Source organism: Lygodium microphyllum, chromosome 15, assembly GCF_053477565.2.
Source record: "Lygodium microphyllum isolate KBCC chromosome 15, Lygodium_microphyllum_v1.1.10, whole genome shotgun sequence".
Lineage (NCBI taxonomy): Eukaryota > Viridiplantae > Streptophyta > Polypodiopsida > Schizaeales > Lygodiaceae > Lygodium > Lygodium microphyllum.
The window spans coordinates 136,630,242-136,654,477 of NC_141149.1; the positions used below are offsets into that span (position 1 = coordinate 136,630,242).

At 44.6% G+C, this 24,236-nt stretch overlaps 1 protein-coding gene across 1 annotated transcript in view; it reads right to left on the reverse strand.

Moving 5' to 3' along the window:
• Positions 1-1,175: 1,175 nt before the first annotated feature.
• Positions 1,176-24,236, reverse strand: part of LOC148025120 (uncharacterized) — a 103,878-nt gene continuing 80,817 nt past the window's right edge. The window contains exons 12-13 of the mRNA XM_087693808.1: positions 1,766-1,860; positions 1,176-1,467 (exon numbers count right to left, since the gene is read on the reverse strand). Of these exons, the coding sequence (XP_087549934.1) occupies positions 1,285-1,467; positions 1,766-1,860 (278 nt within the window). The 3' untranslated portion in view covers positions 1,176-1,284. The remainder of the gene's footprint in view (positions 1,468-1,765; positions 1,861-24,236) is intronic.

Below are 24,236 nucleotides of genomic sequence, written 5' to 3' on the forward strand. Positions count from 1 at the left end.
CGAAGAGCTGTCCAAAGTCTTCCACCAACTGGCGATACTCTATCGCCAATCCGGGGAAGAGAAGGATAACCGGGTGTCTAAAGGAACTTGTTGTGGAGCGTGAATGCCTCCATTGTGAAGCCATTGTACCAAGGGACCATGTAGATGACCCCCTTCGTGGAAGCATAGGGTGAACTAGCCACCCAGAAACTCACGGGCTGCGTTAGCCGAGGTGAATCGTACCATGAAGATCCCTTGACCCATTAGAACCACCTCCACAATCTGCACTATGCCGATGCGTAGTGTGGAGTGAAGCCAATCCCAAAGCTGGGCCTTGGATCGGGAGTGACCTACTACCTGGCCAAAGATCACTATCTCTTTAAGTTCCAGCTTTGTGGTACGGACGGCTAAGAATTGTTCCTTAGAGAGGATGACACGCAAGGTGTTTGACTGGGGGGCATTCACAGAACACACCGGCGTTCCCCTAACCTGCGTCCCTGCTGAGAACCTACCAAACACACTGCTACACTGCTGGAGGGGGAGGGGAAGTTGCTACAGAGGGAGGAAGCAATTGGAGTGAAGGAGGGGGGGCCCGATGGTGAGGAGGGCGGGGGGGAATGCTTTTTTCGACGGTGGGGGGGGGGGGGGGGGGGGGGGGGTGTTGGGCACCACTGTGAGCCGGCTCACAATGGCCACAGCGTGGTTGTTGGGCCTGTCGGACGGGGCCGGCGCCGAGGCCAAGGCTGCAGTACGAAAGACGTGAAGGACCACGGAGAAGGAGGCGGGGGGATCAGGGTGAAGGAGGCGGGAGTTCAAGCCCTCAGCTGGGGGGACAGGGCGAGTTCAAGCGGGGGAGATCTGGCGGGGTGGGGAGGAACAGCAGGCGGGCGTGGGATAGGTGGATACAGCATTGGGGGGTCGCACCAAGGAACGGGCGGAGCAGCAGGCGAGCAGGAGGCAGAGGCAGCGCTGGGGGAGAGTCGTGCTAGGGACAAGGCGGGGGGGAAGGTGGAGCAGAAGGCGAGGGAGTAGGCGGGGGAGTAGGCGCAATAGAAGGTGGGGGGAAATTGGTACGATGGCGGGGGTGGAGCAGGAGCACGTGCGTTGGCAAGAGCTTCCCTCTAAAATATGGTTACTCTTTATGGATTTGTCATACCCAAAGGAACAATAATTGCACACTTGTATCAAATCAATGAAATCAATGTTACTCTATAAAGAATAAGTTTACTTGTGTTACAACCAAAGGGACAATAATGGTATACTTTCAACAATTCCATGAATAACAAGCACTTGGATTTGCTCATCTCAAAGGAAAAAATCTTGCAAGGGAAGTTGATTGAGGACGTCCTTGCACATTGAGTTAATCCGACGAAGTTCTGTTACATGGGGCTCATCTGCTTCTATTGGAATGATGGTAGCCAATTCACCCTCTTCAAAATAATCAACTACTCTGTTGGCAGCCTCCAAGCCAGTCACATATGCTTTTTCCTGTTGAAAATTTAGTGTTTATGAAAAACCAAGGTATAACAGAAAATGATTGGTGAATTTTCCAAGGGAACCTAAAATATTTTTAGTTATATAAATAGTAAATACAACTAATTTTATTTAAAAATGATTTGCAAATATTCCAAGGGAACCTTTGGTTATATAAATGGTAAATACATGTAATTTAACCTTAAAATCCCTCTCTGTTAAAGATTTCTCTAGCAAAATCTTAAGGAATTTAAAAAAAGATTTATTTGATGCAAATTTGCATTTTATGGCTTCTTCTATTAAGGGTTACTACCTGTGACCAAGAGCCATGGCGATTCACAATCCAATCTCCTGCCATAAACACATTTGGGAAGCTTGTTGTCCCCCGCATGAGATAGTCATAGGAACCTGCATTGCACAAGACTCACAGTAAACTAATCACTTTCTGAAAGGTGAGGCTTCTATGATAAGGTGATAACCTGCATTGCACAAGACTCACAGTAAACTAATCACTTTCTGAAAGGTGAGGCTTCTATGATAAGGTGAGATTTATATAATACTATGAAGATGTTATTGATGCAGTCAGGATTTGTCTTGTTTCAAAAGAGGAGCAGACAATTAATTATGGAATGCAGTGTTCCCTCTCTTTTCTTTGGTGAAGCACAGTATTTCAGTAAGGCTCCTATAACAATAATGGAGATAACATTGATGCAGTCAGAATATCTCTTGCTTCAAAAGAGAAGCAGATAATTAATGATGGAATGCAGTATTCCCTCTTTTTTGTTTGGTGAAGTACAGTATTTCAGTCAGCTCCTATGATAATCATGAAGATATAATGGATGCAGTCAGTATTTCTCGTCTCAGATGAGCAGACAATTAATGATGGAATGCAGTATTCCCTCTCATTGCTTAGGTGAAGCACAGTATTTTAGAACAGGAATTGCATGTTTCTGAGGGAGGTCCAGTCAACACCTCTAGGATTATGAACTATCATGTGTATTAACCGAGTCATCATCCCTGCTCTTGTCAGATTATCAACCCTGGACATGCAACCACACTGTTAAAGGGATCCATGTGGTGAAGTTTCAAAGCTTGGGTAGAAGGAATGTATAAAGAAGCATATAAAGGCGGATGCCTAATCTTGCCAACCCCTTCAATCAAACCCAGTAGATCCCTGGGAGCCTTAGGAGTTAATAGATTTTGGGAAGGAGTAGAGTGACATGCAATGCTTCCAGTAACCACCCTAGGAGATTCAACCCATCATGGCATAATAGATATAGGGGTGAGAGTGAGTATAACTAACTTCTAAGGGCTTCATACATTGGGCAGCCAATCTATCAAGAACATGCACTTCAACTTGACAGCAGCTGATGGTTCTAAGGTTAAACCTATGGATCTACTCAAGGAATGGCCTATCAAGATTGTAGGTGTATAGTTCTCAATCAACACTTGTATATTAAACCTAGACCCACAGCACCTCATGACTCTCTCTTTCTGTCTATGTACACTTTTGTTCTCTCTTGTTTACTACATTGGGCTAGGGACACAATACCAAATCTAGCTTTCGTCCTCTTACTCCAGCCCATTGTACCAAGGATGACAGCAGCAACGAGTTACATGGGGTTGTGGTTGTTTTTTGTTCTCTTGTTTTGCAAAATTGTGATAGGGACACAAAATCAAATCCAACTGTCGTTCCCTTAGTCCAGCCCCTTGTACCAAGGATGTCATGAATGATGAGGAGTTGGATAGGTATCATCAGCTACAAAGCAGGCCCGTCAAGAATCCTAAGCATTGAGAGCTAGCAATAGCCCCTTCATCATATCTGCCATCTAGGAATTCTAACATGTGATATGAACTACTTGACTACTCATTTTGCTGTTTGTTAAAATTGCACTTTTACTATATCATGCACTATGTTTGCAGTATGTGATTCCAAACAACACAGAAAAAGTTAAATGATTTTCTTTTTGTAGTATATGAAGGTTGCTACTTGTAATGTACATGGGATTTGCTCTCATGGCAAACAACATGACATGTGGCATATTTTGCATAAGAATAAATGGGATGCATTATGTGTTGTTGAGCATAAGAGTCACATTGAAGCAGGTAGAATTATTGAATGCCATGGGTCCAATTGTTTTATGCCGGGGCTGCTGCAATCCATTACTCTGGTATCCTCAAGATCGTTCGTGAGAGATTTCAATTGGTGCTTATAACGAATGATGCATTCAGTTGTCTTTTGGTAATTGAAATTATGTTTGAAGGCAAGGTTTTATGGCTGGTTGGGGTCTATCCACCAAATGATTCCTTGCACTGATGTGACTTATGGGATTGTTTGAAAGCAAGCCTGTCCCTTGGTAAACTGGGCTTGCTAATGGGTTTGATATGTGTGTTGACCCTTCACATTGTACCTCTAAGCACTCAATGATGGATGCATCAAAGGGCCGTGCTTGGGATGATTTTGCGTTGGTCATTCTTAAACAGGATCTATGCTCTTGGCTCTACCCATCAGCTTCTAGATTTACCTTTCATTCAGCGTAGCATACGGTGACACGGTCTCGCTTGGATCGTATTTAGATTATGCAGGACAGTGCTTTCTTGCTAGAGATTTTGGAGATGGAGTATTGCAGAAACATGCTTTGTCTAATCAGTTTCCTCTATAGTTTGACATGCTTAGACAACCCATTAGGTCCTTTGCACATTTTCAGACAGGTTTCCTTTCCGCTTCAATTCCTCCTATTTGAGCCATGCATGACTTTCCTTGTGTGGGTAGTGCCTCCTTTGAATAGTTGATTCCAAATGTGCAAAGGGTTGCCAAGTAATATGGAATTCACCATGCTTCACTTTGTAAGTAGGTATGCATGCTGTTGAGGAAATGTTGGCTTTTGTTCATTCCCTGTTGCTTTAGTCTTTGGATGATGCTGTCCTAGCTCCAATGCCTGTAGGTTAAATGATCTTATTAAGCAGTTTCAGCTGCGATCTTATCAACAAGCCAAACTAAAAGCCTTAACTGGGGGTCTACAAGATAATGTGTGTCAATCCCATAAATTCTTTCATGGTTTGCATGCATCGGGAAAACATGGTGAGACTACATGATGCCAATGGTTAGATGGTTATTGATCCCCACTTCATTGTTCATTTATGTAGATGTTATTTTCTGGACCTACTTGGCTCAAGACAAGCAGCTTCTGATCAAATTACATTGGAGGCTGATTATCATGAGAATGAGGTTATGAATGTCTTGTTGCACTTGCCCAGGGATAAAAACCTTGGTTGGGATAGTCTCATGAATAAATCTTGCAAGACTTATGCTAGTCGTTTGGCCAGCCATGTGTCAAGAGGTTTGGGATACTAGAATCATGCCTGTATCCTAGAAAGAAGGGGTTATCAAGTTGATCCCTGAAGTGCCTTCCCCTTCAATGCTCAAACATTGGTAATCAATTTCATTGATGGGTACCATGTACAAGATATTCTCAAAAGGTGTTGGGTAATCTCCTCCGTAAGCACCTCCCTGGCATTGTGCATCCCCATAAATATGTGTTCATTAAAGTCGGGAATAACTTGCATAATATCCCGAACGTATAGATGGTGGGCATGGATTATGCACAGCACTCCAATCAAGAGGTTGTTTTGGTTAAGTTGGATTTGGAGAAGGCCTTTGACTACTTGAACAGCCTTTTCTTGCAGAGCTAATGTAGACTATGGGTTTTGGGCCCCATATATCCCAATTGATATACACTATTAGCAGTGATGCTTTTTCGCATGTCATGCTGAATGGTGGGGCTACTGCGCCCTTTGTTGTTGTATGGTTGATTAGATAGGGTTTTCTTTTGAGTCCCCTATTTTCGCCCTTGCTACCCATCCTATTCTCACCATGTTGTTGCATCTAGTTGAGATTGGGCAACTTGCTGGTTTATCTCTTTCATTGAATCAACATTTTGTTGGGCAGGCATTGGTTGATGACACTTTCATGATATTGAAATGGACAGGGATAACCTCTGCAAGGCATTGGATATTTGGGGATTTGTTTGGGCATGCTTCATGCCTCCATATTAAAACTACCAAATCATCCCTCATCAATTATATCGAATTATATTTACAAGCCTTGGGGTGGCAGGGTGAAGTTGTTCCGCATGGCCATATTGCATGACATCTAGGTTACCCTTTGCATGTTGATGTTCAGCCTAAACAATTGCTACAATGGATCTCTTAGAAGTTGGAAGCTAAGTCTTTTTATTGGAAATCTCAGGCCTGCTAGCCATTTCATGTGTGCCTCTAAGTGGCACAAACTATCATGCTACCTATGCTTACCTATTTTTGACCACTTTTTCCTTAGGCTAGGAGTAGTTAGAATAACCTTACCAAGCACATCCGTTTCATGCTATGGAAAAAGGATTCTGTGCATGCTGCTATTACTTAGATTTCCCAAAGCCATATTTGTACTCCTAAAAGCATGAGTGGTGGGGCTGTTTTGGATGTTGAGAGTTGAGACTCACATGGATGCTCTCGCTAGTCACTATTTTAAGCCATGTGTGATGGTTATCATCCTTGGGTTTCGAGCACCTAAAGGACACTGAGCCCATACTAGAAGATGAAATCGATGATCTCTTAAGCATAAGCACACCAATCTCACTCTCACACTTATGGGAATAATTCTCAATGTAGTTGCACGACCAATAGCCCTTCCACACCCTTGATACTGATCATCCTTGTGGCAGGATTGGAATCTTATGGGTCCCTTGATTTTATGGCCTCGATTAATTAGATATCACACCTTCTAATTAGGGATTGCCATGGATGACCAAAGCCAATGTTGTTTGGGGTTTGCATAAAAGCAAGGCATTCTGAAAGTTCATTGTTGTGGAAGGATTGTTGGGATAAAGGCTCTTTTTCACTTTTGTGTATAGTACATGTACATTATTTAGTTGTACATGTGAAAATACATTTTATTCTTTGTGTACCAACATATTGTTGGTACACCCAAATCTAATCATACTTTCACACACTCTCTCTCTCTCCCACTCTCACTCCTTGAACTATTGCTCACTCCTCTAGCTGAGTTCCAACAACTGGTATTAGAGCACAAGTTGTGTGTGCTTCCCGAGACCACAGGCATTAGCTGCCAATTGCAAGATTGACAGTCGACTGTCAGCTCGCGGGATCATGACAGGTCATGGATAGGTGACACTGCAGAGATAACCAATAGGCGCACGCGGACACCAGGTGACGTTGCAGGAACGTGACGACCAACAGGCATGTGGAGTGCAGGCAATTGAGCATAGGGCGGCGGGCAGCACAGAGACGGATGGCAGCAGGTGGGACTTGCGACTAACGGCAGCAAGAAACAATAGCCAGACAACGGGGCGTGACAGTAGCCAGGCAACGGGGCGCGACAGCAGCACGCAACGCGACAGCCGCGACGCGATGCCCTGATGGGCCCAAAATTTTGGGGGTTTTCCCAAATTTAATCCCCTCCATGCTTGATAGTGACATTCAAGTCAAAAATTGCAGACATTGTGCGTGGTGACCTCAATCAAATTGGGGATTTTGCCAAATTTGTCGGAATTTTGCTCTTTCGAGTAAAATTTATTGACATTGCACCAAAAAAATTAGACGTATGTCTAGTGGAGAAGGCAATAACTCAGCTTATAATGTAAGAGGCAGGGTTGGAAAGAAAAATGCAAATGCTGGATAGAGAAACAGAAGCAAGAGCAAAAGAAAGGAAAAGAGTGACATTACTTGCTATCACTGTGGTCGGAAGGGCCACAAGAAGCCTGATTGTAGGTACTACAAGAAGAAACAAGAGAGACAGAAGAATGCAGGAGAGAAAAAGAAGAAAGAGGATAAAACAAATGCATCTGAGGCAGCCAAAGGCAAGGAAAAGGCTAATGTGGCCTCCAACGTAGTCATAGAGGAGCTCTCAGATATAGAGACTGATGTATTATATGCAGTTGATTATGATGCCCTTGTATGTCACATGCACGATACGCAGATTACCAAGGCTGATGTGCTTGATGCACTTTTGTCAATTGATGATGGTGTCACTCAGACTTGGATTGTAGACTTTGGTGCCTCTTTCCATGTAACTCCTTGCTTGGAGTGTTTTGCTATGTTCAATGTAGGCAGTTATGGAAAAGTGTATCTTAGCAAGATCTTGTGTTGAAAGATGTTAGATATGTACCTGGCATTAAAAAGACTTTACTATCTATTGGTCAGCTTGACTTGCATGGTTATACTACATTGTTTGGTGGTGGTTTATGGAAATTGAAAAAGGGTTCCATGCTAATTGCAAAAGAAACCAAGAAGGGCACTTTGTGTTGTTTGCACTATAAAGCTTTGAATAGTAAGTTTCTTGTAGTTGCTGAAATTGGTTGTCATTTGGAGTTGTGGCATAAGAGACTAGGCCATATGAGCCAAAAAGGACTTGATGTCCTTATCTCTTTGAAGAGGGTTGATGGAAAAGACTCTAAACTTGACTTTTGTAATGAGTGTGAGTTTGGAAAGCAAATGAAAATTTCATTTTACTCTAGTGTCTCTCGTAAGTCCAATGTCTTGGAGTTCGTGCATTCTGATGTATGTAGTATGCCCGTGAAATCGTTGGGTGGTGTTGCATATTTTCTCTCTTTTATTGATGATTGTTCCAAGAAGATTCGGGTTTATCTGTTGAAAAAGAAAAGTGAAGTGTTTGCTGTTTTTAAAACTTTTTATGCATTTGTGACCACTCAGATAGATAGAAAGTTGAAATGCTTGAGAATTGATAATGGGGGTGAGTTCACATCTACTGAATTTAAGTCTTTTTGTGACTTGCATGGAATTAAGAGGGAGCTTATAACTCCTTACAACCCTTCTTCAAATGGGGTGATTGAAAGATATAATAGGACTTTATGTGAAAGAGTGTGGTGCATGCTATCCACTGCTAATCTCCCTCATGAATTTTGGGGAGAGGCACTTAAAACCGTGGTTCACATTTGCAACTGCTCTCCAAACAGGTCCTTAAATAATGGCATCCCTGAGGAGGTTTGGTCTGGCAAATCGGCCTCATATGACCATTTACAGATTTCCGGTTGTGATGTCTTCATGCATGTTAGAGATGAGCTGAGGAACAAACTTGACCCGAAATCCACCAAAGGCATTTTCATGGGCTATGGTGATGAGGGTGAATTTGGCTACAGAGTGTGGTTACCTCAGTCTAAGAAAATTATTCGTGGCCGTAATGTTGTGTTTAATGAGGCAAAATTGCTGAAAGGTACTTTAGCCTCCAATGAAGATATAAAAAAGGTCAAATTTCAGAATTTGCAGCCACCTATTACTTCAGATGATGAGCCTCATGATGCTGTACCACAGGCTAAAACTGATGATCAGCTGGTTATTTTTGAGCCAGATGATGATGGACAGCAAATAGAAGCATAAGGAGGTCATGGACAGCAAGATAGACTTGCCGATTATGAAAATGCATATGCTGATAATGAAAATGGAGGTGCTGTACAACATGAACAGCATGCTGAAAATGGCTTACAACAGCCAATAAATGCTGAAAATGACATACCTCCAGATGTAGACCCAATTCCTGAAAATGTAGATCATTGGGTACGCAGGTCTACATGTGTAAGAAGGCAACCACATAGGCGTGACCCCTCTTTGCATTATGTGATGCTTATAGATGAGAGTGAGCCTCTTACATATAAAGAGGCCAAGTCATGCAAATTCAGCAGTAAGTGGGAGCTAGCTATGCGGAAAGAGATTAAATCTTTGTATGCTAATGATACTTGGGATCTTGTGTCATTGCCCAAACGAAGGAAGTCTCTTCCAAACAAATGGGTTTACAAAGTAAAGACAATTGATGGAAAACCCAAGTACAAGGCAAGACTGGTTGCCAAAGGGTATGCACAGAAGGAAGGGATTGACTTCCAAGAGGTCTTCTCACCTGTTGTGAAGATGACCACTCTACGTGTGCTTTTTGCTCTCACTGCTGTCTTGGACTTAGAGCTGTACCAAATGGATGTGAAAACAACTTTTCTACATGGTGACATTGATGAGGAAATCTACATGAAACAGCCGGAGGGCTTTGTAGTTCCTGGAAAAGAGCAGATGGTGTGTAAACTAAAACATAGCTTGTATGGGCTGAAGCAAGTACCACGGCAGTGGTACAAAAAGTTTGACACTTTTATGCTCTCTCATGGATTTGCACGCAGCCATGCGGATCATTGTTTGTACATGAAAAAGGATACAGATGGCAGCCCCATCATACTTGTTTTGTATGTGGATGATATGTTGCTAGTTGGGAAAAGAAAGACTAGCTTGGATGCTCTCATACATCAGATGAAATCAGCTTTCTCCATGAAAGATTTGGGGAATGCAGAGCATATTTTGGGCATGAGGATTCACAGGGATAGAATGCACAAATTGTTGTTTTTGTCTCAAGAAAAGTACATTGAAAAGGTACTGGATAAATTTAACATGGCTGAAGCTAAGCCTTTTGGGGTGCCCTTACCTCCATACCTTAAACTTAGTAAAGCCAACAGCCCAAAAGATGACGTGGAAGCCAATGCTATGAAGGGAGTCCCTTATGCATCAGCTTGTGGCTCTCTTATGTATGCTATGGTTGCTACTCATCTAGACATTGCTCATGGAGTGGGAGTTGTTAGCAGGTTTATGTTAAATCTTGGCAAACCACATTGGGAAGCTGTCAAGTGTATTCTTCGATACCTAAAGGGTACACAAAGAAAGTGTATTTGCTATGGGCAGGGTGCACTTAGTTTGCAGGGTTATTGTGATGCAGACATGGCAAGTGACTTGGACACTCGTAGGTCCACTAGCGGGTATGTCTTTACAGTTGCTGGTGGGGCCGTTTCTTGGTGTTCCACGTTGCAGAACATCGTAGCACTGAGTACTACTGAAGCTGAATACATATCAGCTACTAAAGCTTCTAAGGAAGCTATATGGTTGAGCAGACTTGCAAAGGATCTTGGCATGTCTATGGGTACTGCAGTATTGGGATGTGATAGCCAGAGTGCTGTGTATCTAGCTAAGAATGCCATGTATCATTCACGCACAAAGCATATAGATGTGCGATATCACTTAATCAAACAGATTCTGGAAGATGGTCTAATCACATTGACCAAGATCAAAACATAGGACAACCCTGCAGATGTTCTCACTAAAAGTCTAAGCAAAGCTCAGCATAAGCATTGCATACGACTAGTGGGAGTTTCTTTGTGTGCCAACATATTGTTGGTACACCCAAATCCAATCGTTCTTTCACTCTCTCTCTTTGTCACTCTCACTCCTCGAATTGCTACTCACTCCTCCAGCTGAGTTCCAACAAGGATGACTTAATAAGACTCCATTCAAATGCAAAGTTTTCATTTGGAGAGTGATGACAGGTGGTCTATCCCCCTCGACTCGCCTCTCTCCAGGTGCCGTATCTCGAATGGCAATTGTTTCTTTTTTACTAGCAATGTGGAATCTTCCCACCATAGATTTATTTCATGCCCATTAGCCAAGAAAATCTTGTCCCTCCTATCTCACATTTGGAGAGCTATGGTGGGACCTTTGTTAAGCTCATCTCATTAGGTCTTTGGGAAGGCAAAATATCCCACTCCCACATAGCCACATATGAAGATTGTGTTTCATTTTCTTAGATTCTGAGGCTGTTGACACAATTGGGTCACGAGGAATGCCTTTGTCTTCGATTTTGCCTCTGAGGTTCAAAGACATATTGCTAGGCTCAAGGGTCTTCTCCATTGGTAGTTGGATCTTATTCAACATGCTAGCCTTCTCCCTAGGGAAGGCTAAGTTTCTTGGCAACAATAGTTTCTTCTACTATTATGCGATGACTCTTGTATTTCTCTTGTGATTAATATAATTACTCATTGCAAAACAAAAGAGAGATTATTGGAGAGAGGTGGTAGAGAGAAGAGGGAGAGAGATTCCTGAAGGAAAGAGAGGGTATTCGTTAAGAATCTCACAGAGGTGGATTCATTTGGTGAGGGGATGATGTGGAAAGGAGAGGTGGAGTACAGTAGAGTGAACGTGGAGAGGAGTGGAAGGGCTAAGAAGTACAGTTGAAGTAGAAGAGTGAAGAGCAAATCGAAAGCACACCTCTATTACGGAATTTCACACTTTACAATGATATTGCTGCCTTTTTATTGAAGAAGAGGGGGAAAAGAAAAATCTCTATATGTAATTTTCCTTTCACAAGAAATCTCTAGAAAATCTCTAGGAAAACTGCTCTATAGATATCCTTGGAAAAAACAAAAATCTTGGCGGAGAACGGGCTAGAAAGTCTCTAGACATATCTCACAAAAATCTTTCGGGAGAATTGCTCCACTATAGAAAAGTCTCTAAAGAATCTCAAGTGATCGAGTAGAAAAGTCTCTAAAGGAAAATATCAAGTCTGTGAAAAACTAAAATCTACCTAGGAAAGTCAAGTCACTTGAGTGTACAAAAGTATAGTGAAATATAAAAAGTTACAAGTATATCCTAATAAGTGCCTATTTTTATGTTGCACTCATGAATGACGCACTGGTGTAAAGAGGGGCTGTTGATCCCACATGGTACATTTAGGTTTCGACTTATCTTATTTTTCTTACCATCGCTTGCCTACTATATCTCCTCATGTGTTCTTACATTCATTACTACGTTGTAAAAGGGCATGGGTAAGTGAACAATTCCCTTTGAGGGCATTGTCCAAGTGAAACCCTTTTGCATGAGCATGCCCCTTATTGCATTCACTTTGCTTTGAGTTGGGTTTTGTTATTTTGGCACTTGGAACATATAAAAACCTATGATTGTGAGCATCCCTCCACAAGAAAAACCATGCATTTGTGTAGCATGTTCTGTTTAACCTCATTGAGTGGAGCTGCGACCATCATGAACCAGGTCAAACATTTTGAAGAAAAACTAACAAAAACAAAAATTTAAGTCCCATAGGAGTGTTGATTGCCTTTGTGAACATTGCATGCCCTTGGGGAGCTAGCGAGAAGCTCCCACACCATCTCAACACATAATCATTCACAAGAATACATTATCCTAAAAATTATTGATCAAATATTTCTTGAATGAAGACAACATCATAAATAACATTATGAATTCAAGAGACAAAGACAAGTGTTAGATATGGCCATTAGCAATGTCCACAAAAGGATATTGGGAATTTGTTGCAGGAAATGAAGAAGAACCAATTCTTCCTGATGTTCCCAATCAACAGCAAATGCAGGCATTTAAAGGATGGCATGCACTCTTGGTGCAATGCCTTGATTTCACTAGGATGACCTCTTGGGAGAATTGAAAGAAGATATCTATTTTCTTTGGGATCCCAATAGTTCCTTGGGCAGTACTATGTGACACCCCTGGTCCAATGCCTTGGCCTCTTTGGGATGGACTTGGATCAGGGCTCAGAACGTGCTGTTCACTCTCTTCGATAATCCTTTTTTGGGGCCGAGGGAGGTTGTTGAGCCACCTCAAATTTGCAGTTAATCATATTTTTTGGCTCTTAAAACTGTCCTAAAATGAAATATTTCATCAAAATGAGATTCTAGAACTGTGGTACGAATCAAGAAAACTTGCTCAAAGAGTTTTATAGAGGGGAATGATTGTTGACTGCCACTTTGATCCCCTCATTCTCACTCTTCAGTGTCAGGCCACCCTACCCTCTTTTCTGCCATCACTCCTTTCCGATCATCTCTCAGCTTTAATTGCTGCTTCCCCTCCTCACCATAGCCACACATAGCATCATTCCTGTCACCCAACTTTCTGTGTCCTCCTGCTATCTCTCTTCATCACCAGCACTGCTTTTGATCCCCTCATTCTCACTCTTCAGTGTCAGGCCACCCTACCCTCTTTTCTGCCATCACTCCTTTCCGATCATCTCTCAGCTTTAATTGCTGCTTCCCCTCCTCACCATAGCCACACATAGCATCATTCCTGTCACCCAACTTTCTGTGTCCTCCTGCTATCTCTCTTCATCACCAGCACTGCTGCATTCATTCTCTATTTTCTGTCGTCTGTCTCTCTCCTGTTGCGTTTCAGTCTTTTCTCTCCTGCTGTGCTTCAGTCTTCTATTTCCTGGTGTGTTCTGCAGTCTTCTCTCCTGCTGCATTTTTGCAGTCTTACTGCTGCTCTCAGCCTCAGAGATCTCTGCTCCCTGGACTGTTGTTGTGGATTGTGTTTCGCTCCCATGTCAACCACCAAGTCATCTTCTTAACATTTGGCATTGAGCATTGGTGGTTTTTTTCCAATAAAAGAAAAATCTATTAATAACATCTTGGAGAAAATCCCCTGAGATAAAAAGGTAGAAAGTGACTCTAAAGAGGGTGTCTATGTACATTACATGCTGCACTCCAGATTCATTTTGGAGGATGGCATTCTCCAATACTCTCCCTCAGCCCAATCTAACTTCAGCTTAACTCATATTAAGTAAACATTTGGACCAGTTGGTGTTCCTCTTATGCATGGCAACCCATATTGTCCCATCTATGATATTGAAATCGCATTAATCAAACCAGTTCCATCTCAATTGAAGTAGGCTAAGTTAGGCTCTTGGTTAGGCAAACTAATAGAACCTGCTAATTGGGACACATTCAGTGGTACACCAATAGGACATGCACCATGCGAGGTATGTGGAAATCTTGGCAGGGTACTATTCTATGTGGGAAATTTGCATTGATGATTCTTGGTCCAAAAGATGGGCGTGGAGCCCAATATTTTCAGCTATAGTGGACTGAGTGCAAGTTGAGAACAAAAGAATGAAAAGGAGGGTTTCACATTTCCAAAAACCAAAGTAGATGAGGATGCAAAATGAAGCTTAGGGGATGGCAAGTAGTTTCACAGTAGTGCCAGAGGGTGAAGAATCCATAATTGCATGCTAGATGAAGTAAAAAAGGACAGTGCTAGAGGACAAAGAGGAGGAACAAGACACTTTCTAAAATTCCTCTACTTCTCACAACTGGCATGCAAGACTCTAAAATGATAGGACTTCTCCATGAAAATCCCCAAAAAGATAGGACCCCAATAGAGGAAAAGTCAAATTATTCCTTACTATGAGAATATGATGGCTGGGCTGATAATCAATAGCTGGAAAAATGCAGCAGTAGCTCTCTCTCTCTTCCTCTCCCAACCTCCACAATGCTAGAATGAGGCTCAGCCAGCCCCGACAGCCTTTCCCTCACTTGCACGGGCAAGTTTTGTCAAGTGGCAGCCTTCTAATTAGATTTTTCAGCCAATTAATTAATCTTCAGATTTAATAATTCTGAAAATTAATTTCAACCCTTGTCCTTGCCCAAAAAATTAAATGTGACCATCCACAATTGAATTAGCTAGGCCTTTTCACTCCCAAGTGGTCCTATGCATTAATTGGTCCCTGAATTGGCATTAATTAATTAATGCCTAGTTCCTAATGTTGCCACAAACATTTATTGACCAATTAAATGCCCTAGGCCAAAACTAACATCAGGCACCCACTAGCACCTAACCAATATAACTTATTACAGCTTTTGTCTTTGATGCCCACTGACTGCTCAGGTCCTTGGCTTGTAATGTGAATTAATTGGACTTGTATAACATGTGCACCTCACATTTGCACATTTGATTGATAGCTAAATCAATTGCTAAGGAAGGCATTTTAAAATCACATCCCTATGACAAAAAGAGTGGAGGATATATAGGCCCTAGGATGAGACCCGAGACAAATGAGCTAGCCCTAAATGGGCCACCCAACTACCCATAAAGGCAAGGAAATACAAAGGCTAATAAATAGCCTAACACCCATGAAATGTACAACACTAACACCCTTTCTCAAATCATGGGCGGTTAGTACAACAAAATATACAATGATAGGGAACAACAAGCCCCTAGGAACCATCACCATGCCCCATATCATAGAAATGATTGCTAGAAACATGTACCACCATAGTGCATACAACAATGACAAATGATGCTTGAAGAAGATTCTCAAAATACTCAAATGCGCCACTAAAAGTACTCCAAGAGTCCACCTTTGGGTGACTCCCAATCCAAAAGTTATGTAAAGAAGGAGCACCAAGTCAATGTTGGTCATACTTAAGCCCTTATCATAGAAAATGAAAATACCAGGCTCTCCTTGTCATGAATAGCCCCGTTGAAAGCACACCATGACCAAGGTTTCCTTGGCTTTAGCCACAGACCACTGAAGTGTCTCCCCATGTGAGAACAAATCGGAAGCAAATATCACTCATTGTCTAAACCTCTCAGCATGGACTTCAAAGTCAAACCAGCTCTGTGATTTGAATAGCCAGAATATATCGATGCATGTAAAAAGCCTCCCTCACGATCCACCGCATCATGTGAATGTATGGCATGCATCAACATGTCCTAACTCTGCCCTCTCACAATCATCATCTCTCTTTGGCTAGGGTACGTGGAGAGCACCACTCCACGACGATACGTTTAATACGTGAATATGTACAGTGTGGAACACACACAAAAATTATAAGAATAAAATACATTATTACATACGTTCATTAAAAAATTACATATAAAATTTTATACAAAATCAGCCTACACATATAAAATGTGCAACTTAAAGATAGATCATGAAGGGGCCTATGCATTGTGGAGAATAATGAGGAGAAAGGAGGAGAGGGAGAGGAAGAGGGATTTGGGAAAAGGAGAGTGTAATATATATGAATGAAAATTGAAAGTGAGAGAGAGGGAGAGGGATAGAGAGGAAAAGGGAGAGCAGTAGGGAGTGGAGAGGAAGAGAAGGTGAGAAAGGGATAGGGAGAGAGAGAGAGAGGAGGAAGAGGGACACGGAGAGGGAGAGGGAGAGGGAGAGGAGTAGGGATAGGAGGAAGAGAAGGCGAGGGAAAGGGAGAGGCAGAGTAGGGTGATTGAAGAAGACAGTGGCTTGAAAGTTGAGCTCAAGAGAGGGAGATTGATGAAGATGGAGGCTGATTTGTGTGGTGAGATGGGGGCAGGGGGCTGCCCTTTTATATGGGCTGAGGTGAGGAAGAAGAGGAGAAAGGAGTATGAAAGAGGGAGGAGTGTGAAAGAAGAGAAGTTTGAATGTGCAACAGGCCAAAAAAGGGGCAAATTTGCAAAAAAAAAAAAAAGCACCAATGGACATTTTAAACGGTCTTTTTTTTTTGGTACAGTTCAAATGCACGCAAACCGTACGATACTGTACGAAACGGACGTACAGTACCGTACCGTATGCGCACAGAATGCAATCCTGTCCATGGCTATAGGATAAGGGCATCCCACTCGATAAGAAAACGCCACTGAAGAAGAATGGATGTCACAATAGAGGCATAGAAGCGGGAAGTGCCCCAAAACACCTCTTGCAAGTCCTCAAAACTTTGAAACAATTCGAGAAACTTGAAACCCGTTTCCTTTGGAGGAAATGTTTCCCCTTGTCCGAAATGGCACCACATAGCATTTCCCCTTAGATTTTAAACATTTCCCTTGATATTTTCCTCCTCAATTGGGATGGGCATGCCAAGTGGCAAATTTGTGAATGAACATGGGTTTACACTGTGATAGGCCTATATCTTGGTATCTTTCCAAGACACATTTGTCATTTTCCCTCTTCCCCTCTTCTGTCCCACTCTTTAATGATGTGGCTTTCCATTTCCCCTCCAAAAACATTGCTGATTTTGTTTCCCTTCATGTTTTTGTTTCACATGGAAAGCCACAATTTGCATGGGCAAACCCGCTAGGCACTGGTCCATCCTAGCTATGCCATAAGAGAAGTCAGCTTCCCTCTCTGACATGGAATAGCTATTATTTGAGTCAGTCCAAGGGGCCAAGAGTTGATGTAGCAGCCATCCATCAATTAGTCGGACAAAAACGACCATGCCACCAAAGAGCACAGTGACCCTCTTTGCATTAGTCACTACTATTGGTTAGTCAACACAATCACCATGGAAGAGAATTGATACCATCTCACCTCGATAGCACAAAAAGGGGGCTACCAAAGCCACTGAAATGCGGCCACCAAGAGAACTTGATGGAGCACGTTCAAAACCACCATCCAAAGAAGACTCTAGGAGCACCAAAGCAGCAGAGTGAATCCATGAAGCTTGGAACATGGTCCAAGAAAAAGATGAAGAGCCTGTAGTTGTGAAACAAAGACCAAGTATCATCCAAGCTCGAAAAGCCTCAGAAGATCAAGGTTAGGCCATGGGGAAGAAATCTCAAGCATGTTGGGAACCCCCATCCAAAGAAGACTCTAGGAGCACCAAAGCAATTGAGTGAATCGGTCTTGGAACCTGTTGTTGTGAAACAAAGACCAATTATCCTCCAAGCTCGAAAAGCCTGAGAAGATCAAGGTTAGGCCATGCTGAAGAAATCTCAAGCCACTCAAATAGAAAAGTCATAATGAAGATTGGTGATATAGAAGATGATAATGGCGAATAGACAGATAGAGATACCTGCGGTACTTGTTATCAACCAGCTGGAACAATCAAAAAGGTTCAATAGTTCAATCATGCCAGTCAATCAAGCACATAGAAGCAGGAACAACAGTGTACACTGTAGAGTGTAGTGCATAAACGCGACAACCAACACATATGAACCCTCTCTAAAGCTAAATTATGATCAAATTTGCACCGGCCATAGAAACACAGTGCCACATGGAGGAAAAGAACATTGCAAGGCCAGAATGGCAAAGAAAGTCAGCTTTGAAGGTTGAAAGTGACAGTGTTAATCGTGGCAGCAACACTTCAGATAGGAACACGAAGTCAACGGGGCTGAAGCTGAATACTGCAAAGAAGGTGGACGAAGCAACTGAAGCATGAAATGCAGAGTAAATAGACCTTGGAGAATGCAGAAATCAAGTTATTAAGCAGCTGGAAATGTAGGGCACAAGGTGAGAGCAAGTTATCTGTCCAACTAGAGAACAAGTCACCCAGCCCATTGTAGAGCATGCAACAACAAAATGCAAGTAGTTGCGACCCTTGGTGCAAGAAATGTAGCACATACAACAGGTCCCCCAAGTCAACTCAAGCATGGACACCCTCTTGAACAGTAGACCAGCTTGGAGAGCATCTAACACACTAGGAATGATAGCACAAAGCACTAAAAACAACAAGGTCCTCTAATACCATGTGAGAATGAGCAATAGAAGCAGGCAATAATTGCTGAACATTGAGAACAATGGAAGAGAGAACACTAAAACTCAGACAATGAATGAATGGGTGATGGAATCCATGACACAATACATGAGATGTACTGTATAAACCACACAAGGGAATGTCACATGTGGTGACTAGCAACACCACTAGTCTCTCTCTCCAAGAGGATGTGATCCAATATGCCAAGAGTGGAAGAAGACTCGAATATTTAGGCCCTAGGACAATACTCCAGAGAAGTGAGCTAGCCCTAAATGGGCAACCCAACTGCCCATAAAGGCGCCCGATACAAAGCCAAATAACTAGCCTAGCACCCACGAAATGTACACACTAACACTTACCCCCACCAAGAAGACTCGAATGGCAAAGTAGAGAGATTTTTACCTGAGTATCTCTTTGACCAAATACTCCATTTACTCGAGAAACATGATTAAATGTTTTAAGAAAAGGTCCCCACTAAAGCTAGTCAAAGCTAAAGAACCAAGGTCCAAGAGTTAAGATTTAATACTAATTATAATTAACTAAAACGCTTACAAAATAAACTCTGGCTAAGAGGCACAAATAACCATTATGCAAGGTTCCGTGATCATATCAGTCTAATGTTTCATCATATCCTTAACTTCCTCTACAATATTGGATGCAGAGAATTCACATCGCGAGGCCTTAAGAGCCACCCCCACACTAGGCTTTACAATTTGCAAAGAAAGTGCTACTTGTACAGACCCTTGGTTTGCGAAAGGGATTTGCCTCCTGCTCATAGATGTCATAGGCCTCGCTTGGTCCACATTTGGCACCGCAGGGGTAGGTAATTGGAAAAACCCTTGATTTAGGGCTCCTTGAGTTTGAACCATTACGTTACTAGGTAATGCAGGTAATGAATTGTAACCTATTAGCACCGCATTTGGCACCAACCAAGTGATTGAGAGGGCTTGCCCTCTTGCTGCATAGGTAGCCTGAATTCTCGGCTCGACCCCCTTTGCTGCTTTTTTTTTTTCAAGTAAAATGTGGCTGATTATATTACTAAAAAAAAACTGATTACAACAGCGTACTCATGCTCAATAGACAAGATGGAGCTCATGAAAGTCACAAATACATCATGTACACAAGCCTCTCAAGGCGGTTTGGGGGGGGATGGGGGCAAGAAGCCATGGAGGGGGGGTGTATCGCCATCTAGGTTTGCCTGCTTGCATCATGAAAAACAGGTCCTCCCCGCCCCAAGTGCGCATCAAATGACATCGGAGCTCCTGACGAGCCCTAGACTCGCCTTGCACCTGATCCCAACAGCCGCAGAGGGAGTGGATGATGGAGGTCCAGCGCTCTGCTAAGGTCGCCTATACTGAAAGTCTCTCTCCACCGAAAGCCTCCTGACACCGCGCCTTCCAGATATGCCAACCAGTAGGACTCCCCATGATCTCCCATACCTCAAAGAGGTCTGCTGTGGGCTCCAACACCTGGCGGATGGGTAGAGCCTCCAAACTAACCACTGTGCTGCACGACCTGCCTCGATAATGAATATTGTGTTCTGCATCCCGGCCTCATAAAGAAGGTGACAGCCCTAGTTGGCCACCTGCCAACAAAAAGCTCCCTATAAGATACATCCAAGACTGGGTGCTATATGGCAAAGGATGCGGCATACTCCTCTCCATACGAGCTGCGCCGCCTCACATGACCAAAGACAGTGCTTTGGGGTTTCCAAAGGCTGCTCTATGCAGCGTTTACAACCTCCCTCCTGCATCGGGGAAAGCCAGCTTCCCACTGCCAAGCCTCCATGTGCCACCAACCATAAAAAATAAGATACCCTCCTCAGCCTCCAGCTATCCCATAGATGGCGCCAAAAGGTCCGTCGTAAAGGCTCCGTGATGCTGTGCTCCGCCCAGTGTTTGCGTGACAGTGCCCACTCTATATCCTCCTGCATCAGTACGTATTTGCCAATCCTAGCAGTGTACTCTAGGAACCTCGCTGGCTTCTTGGCGACCGCAGTGGCTGGCCATAGCCACTCTCCCAAATCCCACTATCCTGAAGACCCTCCTACAATAGGACCTTCCAGGTCTGCCCTCCTGGTGTGAGACCGTGGACAACTAGCTTGCCTAAGAGGGTCATACTCTGATACTTTGAGTCTATAATCCCAAGCCCTCCCTCTAACCGATGCCGTATGATGGTCACCCACGCCACCTTGGCCTTGGAATCCCTGGAGCCGTCTAACTTGGACCAAAGAAAATTCCGCACTTGGCGGCAAAGCGGCACTATGCAGTATGAGGAGAAGCACCAACACGAGGCGATGTACCAAGCCGTCGCGAGGACCTAGTTAACTACCAAGGCTCGGCCAGCTAGTGAGAGGCAAGCCGTGCTCCAGTAGGTCAGCTTCCTCCAAATAGAATCGAGGACTGGAAGAAACTGCTGAGCGCGAGTGATATCGAGTCCCACCTGGAATCCTAGGTACCGGACGATCTACCCTCTGCTAGAGTTCGGGTCTGTGAAAAAACCAATCGACTTTCGCCAATTGATTTTCACTCTCGCTACAGAACAGAACACCTCAAGAGCCAGTCTCACTCTCTCCAGCATCAACTCATCGTCCTCTATGTAGAGTGTTGTATCATCTGCATACTCTGAGTCTAACAACTCAGTCTCCTATCTCACTGGAAGTTGGAGGCCGCGTAATCCGCTCACACGTGACTTGAGGAAGTGAGACATCGCCTTTGTAAAGAGTAGGAACAAGTATGGGGCTAAGGGGCAGCCCTGCCATACCGATTTCTCTAGCTGAAACTCCTTCCCTCGCCTACCACCTATGAGAACCCTGCTGGTGGCCGATCTGTAAAGTGTGGAGACCCCACGAATCCAAGCCAGGGGGAAATCCAACCTCACCATGGTGCCCTCTAGGAAATCCCAATCCACCCTGTCATAAGCTTTCTCAAAATCCAAGAGAAGTACGGCCACTCTCTACCCACTGTGTTGAGCCCACTCTCTCGCCTCAATGAAGGTGAATACATTGTCTAGGATGCTCCTATCCTGGACAAAGCCTGTCTGTGTATCATGGATGATGTTTGGAAGCACGGGGCGTAGTCTCAACCAATCATCTTTGCCAGTGCCTTATAGGCACAATAAGGTGATCGGTCTCCACTCGGAAAGCTCCAACCGGTCTCCCCCTTTGGGGAGAAGACTAATAAGGCCTATTGAAAGACTCCCTGGCATCTGTCCTGAAGTGAAAATCTCCTGGAAGTCCATCAATAGGGGGTCCTTCACCACTTCCCAATAGGTAGTGAAGAAGGCCTTAGAGAGGCCATTCTCTCCCGGGCATTTTTGCCCATCCTGTGTATGAAAAGCCTTCTCTAGTTCCTTCTCTATGAAGAGAGCTAGGAGGGAGCGTCCCATCTCCTCTATGACGAGGGATGGGATGTGATCCCAGACCTGCTGTCTACATCGTTGTTTTCTAGTTGAGGCTGTCTCCTGCTGGAAAATCGAAGTGTGTGTATCTGCTCTCTTGAGGTGTGAGGCTGGTGTACCTGGAAAAACTCCCCGCACATCATGTCTCTCTTCCGCGCCCAGAAAGCTGTTCAGATGCGGAAAGAGAACTCCAAGCGCCTGTCCTCGAGGCCAGCAATGGCTGCTTGCGTGCGCATCTCCTGTTCATGGAGGGTGGGATCCCCTGGTGCCTCTTGTAATAATCTCTTGTGGCTGCAAGGTCCCGGCGGAGTGGTCTCTTCTCCTCCTAGCTCTGCTGCCTGGCCTTTATGGCTGCCTCTAGGCAGATAGTGCTCGACTCGGCTAGGACCTCTGCAACCTCCTCTGTGATCCAGTCTCTCCTGCCCCCCTTCCTAGTCCAAATCTGCTCTATCTGTCTCGTCACCTCCTCCCTCCTATAGATCAAGTCAGTGATCCAACAGGATCGTGTGTCTAGGGTAGATGCTGGGGGATCAAGTGTCAAGAGAACCGGGCAATGATCGGACAATGTGGTGCCTGCCAGCTGCCCAATCTGGCCTCTACGAGAGCCTCCCCACTCTCCCACATAAAACCTATCCAACCGCTCCAGCAAGACTCCACCTAGCCACTTGTATCCCCAAGAGAAGTCCAACGACCTCTCCCTCTTATGGAAGGCAGGGTCTCTCTAGGCATCGCGTGCTCCTACTGCCAATAGAAATATCTCCCATGCCTCCTGCTCCTCCCCGGCCATGCCCTGGTAATTTCTGCCATCTGCCCTCCTGCTGGTCCTCCAAAGCCTCCACGTTGTTGAAGTCTCCTCCAACGATCCAAGAGTCCACCTCTGGGAGTCTACCCGTGATCTCCACCCAGAACCTGCTGCGTGCCCTAACCTCCATAGGGGCATAGATATTGAGGACTCCAAGGCACTAGTCCTCAATATCCAATCTGATCCATAGAATCCTCCCTACCACTATCGTCATGTGGTCTCGTACACAAGCGGTGAGGCTTAGGCCAATAGAGGTGCATACGCCTCCACTCCTACCGTGGGCACCTATGGCGTGCTCGCAGTAAGTGTGCGAGCTGCCCGGGAGTACCTTCCCTACCTGCTGGGCCTGGGTGGGAGTGAGCTTGTGCTCTTGTAGAAGTAAGATGTCGATCCGTCCGGCAAGGGCAGGCTACAACTCCTGCCAAACATTCAACTTCCTAGAACCACGTACCCCACTGTAGTGGAGACTATTCACATTCCAAGATGCAAGGTGTAAGCTCATGGGGAAACCTGTGACTGACCGAACAAGCATCTGTTCGGTGTGGAGGCTGCCGATGAGGAGGAAAAACTATGGGGCATGCAAGTACGCTTTGCCCCAGGTCTAGACGGCGAACTCCAGTCTTCCATGGTGGCCCTCGGCCGGACCATAGTGGTGATAGATGCTCTAGATAGTACTATCAATGCATCTATCAGCAATGCTTAGTCGTGACTCTGTACACTGGTAGAAATGGGCCGCTTGTGCCAAGGGCCACTCGATCACATCCCTCGCAGCTCTCCACTGTGGAGGGGCTCGAAAGATAATGCTCAAGTATGGGACCTCGACACCAGCCCACCAGTTAATGTCCATCATGCAACCAAGCCACTGCTGTGCAAACAGTGCTAGTCCTTCTCCCATCCACTAGGAGGTGTGGTCCGCCACCTGACTCTTCAACTCCTCCTCTATTTGTCATCGTCCAATCCCCTAAGTGAGAGGATTGAAGGAAAAAAGCGTAGTTTGGTCCATCTGGTGGTGCTAGTAGATGGACCTTGCCCGTCCTTGACTTACGAACCATGCTTTAGAGGTAGTGGGAACTCTCCATGCTCCGCAACTCTTAGGTAGGCCATGGGCCACTGCGGAAGAACTCTTGCGGCAACAGCCATGCCTGTCTCGAGAAAGTGTGGCGGGCGGTAGGGGCACATGAGTTGGTGGCTGTGTGGAAGGGGAAAGACTGCTAGTACGAGGAGGATGTAGGCGTGTGTGGCTCATCACCTCCTGTTGGGGGGGGGGGAGGATTGAGGGATGGTGGGATGGACGAAGGTACGTGGTGGGTGTGGGGAGGGGGGGTTTTGGTGGCCCTGTAAGGGGGGGGGTTGTGGGCTAGGGTCAGTGGGGGGGAGCATGGGATGTTGGGGGGGTGGGGGTGGGTGTGGCTGTGGCTGTGGGGGCTGTGGGATCTTAGGTGAGGTGATCTGTGGTGCGGGTGCTGGATGTGGGGGATTGCAATCCTGCCGGG